This window comes from Musa acuminata, chromosome BXJ3-9 (assembly GCF_036884655.1).
Source record: "Musa acuminata AAA Group cultivar baxijiao chromosome BXJ3-9, Cavendish_Baxijiao_AAA, whole genome shotgun sequence".
Classification (NCBI taxonomy): domain Eukaryota; kingdom Viridiplantae; phylum Streptophyta; class Magnoliopsida; order Zingiberales; family Musaceae; genus Musa; species Musa acuminata.
Genome location: NC_088357.1, coordinates 15,292,829 through 15,299,055, shown reverse-complemented (window position 1 = coordinate 15,299,055; position 6,227 = coordinate 15,292,829). Strand labels below are relative to the sequence as shown.

At 38.7% G+C, this 6,227-nt stretch overlaps 1 protein-coding gene across 1 annotated transcript; it reads left to right on the top strand.

The window, feature by feature from the left end:
- Window positions 1-877: 877 nt before the first annotated feature.
- Window positions 878-5,818, top strand: LOC135649461 (diacylglycerol O-acyltransferase 2D-like). The gene is made up of 9 exons (XM_065167821.1): window positions 878-1,139; window positions 1,225-1,299; window positions 1,423-1,508; window positions 1,711-1,817; window positions 1,936-2,091; window positions 4,579-4,665; window positions 4,911-5,008; window positions 5,155-5,242; window positions 5,442-5,818. Exons 1-9 carry the CDS (start codon window positions 928-930, stop codon window positions 5,541-5,543), a joined length of 1,011 nt encoding a protein of 336 aa, XP_065023893.1. The 5' UTR covers window positions 878-927; the 3' UTR covers window positions 5,544-5,818.
- The last annotated feature ends 409 nt before the right edge of the window (window positions 5,819-6,227 follow it).

Genomic DNA, 6,227 nt, shown 5'->3' with positions numbered 1-6,227 from the left:
TACCTATTAGATGGATGAATGTTCGAATGATGTCGTGGATTGGCCGTAAATCCTCTGACTAGTAGAATTAGAAAATCACCCTATCATGATTTCATATCTATCTATTATTATAAGAGCCGAATTCCTTAAAAATGTGGATTCATAATTTTACCTTTATATTAATAAAAAAATTAAATATTACATGTCTCACCCATTTCACTATATATGTGTTTTTCATGAAATAGTTTTAGAATTGAAGATGTTTTAGGATAAGTGGGCGTGCTACTTGCTTGGCAAATGATTTTGACCTTTAGTTGAGGTGGTAATTGGATTTATTTATTGTGGACAAAAGCAATGTGTAAAAACTCCATGGGCTTGTTTATTCTTGTTCTTTGTTGCCCCTTCTGACCCCCTGTGGTTTGTTTTTGACGGGCGGAGGGATGACGTGAAACTTGGGATCATTGTTCGTTTTGGACGCTACTCACTCATTTGTGCCAAAAGATGATGAAGTGGCGTGTTAGCCTGTTGTATTTGACTTGACTACGTAAGGATCCCAACCCTAGGAATGTTCCATCCTCGTGGGTCCTGCGTCCTAGCGTGTCTTCGTGGTGTCGTCGATCCACCACGTGGATCCGTCCCCCTCTCCGTTACTGATAAATTCCTTCGGCCGTGCGTAAGATTGACCGAGCGGGATTTGGTCGTCGGATGACCCAAAACCCACCCCCACGTCTGACTCGAGTCCGGATCCAAAATCATCCGATTTGGGTCCGGGTGTTGGAAATCAGATCCGCTCGAGTTCGACATCCGAACCCAAAGTGACGTCTCTCTCTCTCTCTCTCTCTCTCTCTCTCTCCATATCTATATATATGCGCACCGCGTGCCGCTGGTCTGGCCGCCCTCCCTCTTCTCTCTCTTCTTGCGGGCTGAAAACGTAATACGAATAGTATAATGATGACGGATGAGGCCAACCGGGATGGTGACGACGAAGTGGTCGCCGGCAACGCAGGATGCATGGGCGGCGAGCCGGCGGTGTTCCAGGGGACGGATTACTCCCTTCTTCAGACCATCGTCGCCCTCATCCTCTGGCTCGGCGCCATCCACTTGAACGTCGCCCTGGTCCTCGTCGCCCTCCTCTTTCTCCCCGCTCGCCTCGCCGCCGCGTTCGTCTTTCTCATCCCTTTTCTGTCTTCTCCTTGTCCTTTTTCTATTTGCGCTTCTTATTTTTTATAATCTTTTTTATTGCAGGGTTTTTGGGTTTCTCCTCTTCTTCATGGTGATTCCTCTCAATGATAGGAATAGATTGGGGCGCAGATTGTCAAGGTACCATTTTGCTCCCTATCAATTTCTTGTGCTTTAGTCTTGATTTGCCCTTAATTATTTTTCCGTTAATTTGTCCCCCATTGCTGGCTGCTTTTTCCCTTCGGATGAGAAAAAAAAAAAAAGGTATATTTGCAAATCTGCGTGTGGGTATTTTCCCATCACCCTTCATGTGGAGGACATCACGGCATTCGATTCAGACCAAGCATACGGTGAGATATTTTGCTCTTTTATTTGGCGTATTACTCGCTCGGACTATCAGCGGATTCCACTTTGATTGTGATTCGTCTGACAACTAGCTTAAACATGAGCTTTAGTTTTCTTGTGAATAGTTCCTCCTTTAAAAAAGAATACTGAGGAACTAGTTAGTTTGGATATTGTTGTAAAGCAGCTCAATGAATGAAACATTTGCAGTGTTTGGTTACGAGCCGCACTCAGTGTTACCCATAGCTCTTTGTGCTCTTGCCGACCATGCAGGATTCATGCCGCTGCCCAAGATCAAGGTTCTCGCGAGCAGTGCTGTAAGGTTTCCTGATTCCCGGTCATTTTCTTAATTAAAGTTTCATACCTTTTTAATCTTCATCGTCTCTTTTAAAGATTCCCTTAATTCTTGCTCTGTATGTATGATGATTGTGTCAGGTCTTCTACACCCCCTTTCTGAGGCAGATTTGGACATGGATGGGATTAATTCCTGCATCAAGAAAGAACTTTTATGAGTATTTAGAAGCTGGGTACAGTTGCATCATCGTGCCTGGTGGTGTGCAGGAGACATTTCATTTGAACCGCGACACTGAGGTCCGTCTTTTGCACCAGTAATCTATTTAATGGATTTTTTGCTCAATTGCACTTAGTAATTTAATTCAATAAATGACATTTAGCTGGTTCATAATGTTCTGATAAAAGAATATGTCTAGGATTTTGATGCTTAGTGTGGTATTGGTTTATATTTGCTGAAATAAATAGCCTTTGAGAATGATGATGTACAGTTTACAAATAGTTGGATTTGGCTTTTTCTGAAATGTTTGCATTTCTGTTCCTATTCTATTGATACCACAAAGGCAATCTTAGTAGGCTTGGAACTTATGTGTATGGTTCAAGCATTTTAAACTTACATCAGGAAGCAAAATTATTCTTTTAGAACTACCACAAATTTATACTTAATTTCTGGTGGGTGTGGCCAAATGGAAAGAGAGTTCATCTTATCTATTGATAACGAAAACAACATCATTAGATGGTTTTTTCTTGCAAAACTAGAGTAGGAAACCTATAGCCAGTTTTGACACCACAGGCCAGTTAACTGTCTCAGAGAATCTTGTAGCTTTCATACGTATTCTTGAACTTTGTTGTTAGCTCTTGCTATGACATTCATTAGATGTTAAGTTTCATGACACATATTAGTGTCAGTAGGATTAATTATTTTACAATGTGTTGGTCAAAAACTTGTTTGCTACAAGCTTGAATTCTTGTTTAATTAACATGCATGACTCAATTTGAGCATCCATAAACCAGTGTATATAAGCATTTGATGAAGTAGACAAGACCATGTACTGGATACAATTTGCATTCTAGTTCGAGAGGTTGGATTTTTTTTGACAAGTTTAAATATTTATAGTGCAATTTTTTCAGAAAGAATACATCATTTACACAATTGGCAGACAAGTCCAATGTTTTCATGTTTGGCTTGGTGCATTTAAAAGCATCCAACTAGAAATACTTGATGTTTGAGCTTTTGGATGGTTGATCAACACTACTGGAAATTATCTAATGTATACAAAGAAGTGAATCGTGTATCGTAACAGCACAAAAAATATTTCTTAAATTATAAACTATTGATCTTTATGTGACCAGCATTAAACATGTAGAGGGAGAGAGAGAGAAAATCAACTTGGATGCTGTTGATGATAACTCAAATAAAAATATTTATTATGCTGTTGTTCTCATTCATTTTAGGATTGCTTAATGAAGGATTTAAGAGATCACAGAAAGCATCAAACTTTTAGCTGTTCTTCAATCTAGTTACACTAGAAATTGTCCAATGGTTTCTCGTTCAAGGTCCCTCATCATTCTTAAATGGGGCATATTTTGAGAAAGGTTTTGAGTGCAACTTAATTCGACTTGCTTCATGGTTCTTTGGATCAGATATATGTCACATAGGAAAAAATGATAAGCATCAAAGTGGCAAACCTGTTGTGTAGATCTTGAAGAGTTAAAGATTGGGTTTCTTGCCAAAATGCACTAGTACGACTCAACTAGGGCTTATAACGTAAGTTATATTTGTAGCTGATGACCTGTTATTTTGTCAAGGCACCAGACGGAGTATATTCTCATTTCTTGGTTAATTTTGTGGTTATGGTAACTTTTTATGGGATTTGTACATTGGATTTGTATTTCCTTGATCACACTCCTTGTGTCATGCTGTGGTTGAGTGATGTTAGTTTGGTTAGGTTATGAAAGACCAGAGCCTTGAACATTGAAACTATCATAAGAGTCTCACACTTTATTTAATCATATGTCTATATATGGCATCAACTATCAAAGTAACTTGCCTTAGCTTGTGGAATTGTGTTTTCCAGTGGGAAAAATTAATTCGTGATATGATCTGGTCTCATTTCTGTTCTTTTGTGAATTATTCGATTGCACAGAATACAGTTTGATCACAGTCTAGATTATATCATGCCATTGTTCCAATAAGTTACTTAAAGCAACATGGTGCAGCTTGGTTAAGTTGTATTCACAACTTTATTGTTTAACTAGAATTTATCGGGAAACAGTTGGTATTTGGATTGGATTTTGCTTAAGTACAAGTACCGATAGATCAGTGCACAGTCTCCATTGAACTTGATCATGATTTTGTCTTGGCATGATTCTAGAGCATCACAGGGTAATTAGGAATCTGGCTGATTGCTTATGTGAGCTTGATTCAGTGTTGAAATGAGTTTGTTGTTAGCAATGACTTAAAATGATAAGACTTTGTAATGTAGGTGGGGTTTGTGATTATGCCACGGTGCTGTTATTACATTTACTAAAGCATGTTCTGATATGTGGATGAACCTGAATGCAGTATAAGATCGTGATCCATATCCATGTATCTTAAGTTTCCTATATATCAGATATTTGAAGATGCCATATATGTAATGTTGTCACCTTTTATGAGTTGTAATCTTCTCCAAATGCTTACAGTGTGGTCTGCAAAAAGCTTTCCATGTTATTGTTTGTATATTTTATTTGGATTTTGAAGACAAGCAATCAGCCAAACATTAACAAGTTTTGGCTGGCTATTAGGTTGCTTTCCTTAAAACAAGAAAAGGATTTGTGCGAATTGCCATGGAGACAGGCCGACCTATAGTACCTGTGTTCTGCTTTGGTCAGGTAAAGGTTTGAATTTCTTTCCTGATATCAGCATCAAAACTTAAAGCTACAAGTAAATTTAGGTTCATGATGGAGAGATCTTATTTTGATAGAATTAGCTGCTAAGCTACAGGCTGTGCTGAAAGACTGTAGAGCGATCTGTGGTCTCATGCTTGCATTCTCATGGGCATGATTACCTCTAAATATGCATGCTTTAAGTACCAAGCATATAAAAGCCTCATCTTTCTTCCTTTGCTGGTGGCCAGAGTTATGTTTACCAGTGGTGGAAGCCCGGTGGGAATTTATTTGTTCAGATCGCTCGAGTGGTAAAGTTTACTCCGATAGTCTTCTGGGGAAGATTTGGGTACCTAACAAATCCCTCATTTGCCTTATTTATGCCAGTCAAACAATAGCCCTTCTTAGCATATGTTGTCAATTGTTTTTCTTGGTGACCTGCTACCATTAAGTTCTGGTTCATGCTTTGTGATAACTTGTTCACGTGTTATGTAGAACCCCTATACCATTTCGGCATCCATTGCATGTCGTGGTTGGAAGGCCCATTGAGCTGATGAAAAATCAGGAACCCAGTGCAGATGAGGTGAATAAAAAGCATATTCTTTCTTCAATAAGTAATCTGTGTGCTTAGGTCTGACTTCTTTAATATAAGAACCTCAGTGCTTATGTTGAAGTGATATGTTCTGTCGAGTCATAAGTTTTACAGTTCTCCACCTAATCCACTAGTTACTATCACAAAATTGCTTAAAGTTCGTTTCTGTTTCTTTTTTGGGTTTTGCCAGGTCAACGAGGTTCACGCTCAGTTTGTTGATGCCCTCCAAGAGCTCTTCGAGAAATACAAGAGCAGATTTGGTTACCCCGATCTCCAACTCAGAATTCTATGACATATGCATCTTGCTTGCCTTGGATCACACCTGTGGTTGGTGAACCTGAAATTGATCTTTAGAGAAAGTGACAGCCTGATATCACATTAGTATCATATTATATGTTGTGATGCTCAGATATTATTTTATACTTTGGTTCTCAAGGGTAACAGAACAGGATGGATGGGTTTGAAGATTGGATGTAACACAGTCGTGGTGGTCAATTGTATAAAATGCCGAGACTAGAGTGGTCTTACCAAGTATAAAAATAAAGGTTTATAATCGAAAGTTTATTAGTTGGTTGGTGTTTTTATTTTTTTTACTGAAAATATTCCCAGGGCAGTCTCTGAGCGTAGTGATATGGCACCTCATCATTATTCTTTAAAAAGATTATACATGATATGAAATAGTTTTCTCTTTCTCAAAGGAAAAGGGTAACGTTGTTGTTGTTCTGTTTTTTGGATACGCAAAATATAACGTAGGTTTTGTCGGATGCCAGATCGTTGAATGAGGCCTTTACTAATACCAACGGGTTTGCGTCTTCATTCCCAAAAACCCAGATAGATTCACCGTAAGCGTTAGCGCATGGCATTCATTGTCTCTATATTTTTATATGCTTGCACAATCCAAAGTAAGCTTTTGACAGTCGATGGACTGAGACTAGTCAGGAAATGATATTAATTATCAGGTTGATGAAGTTAACAT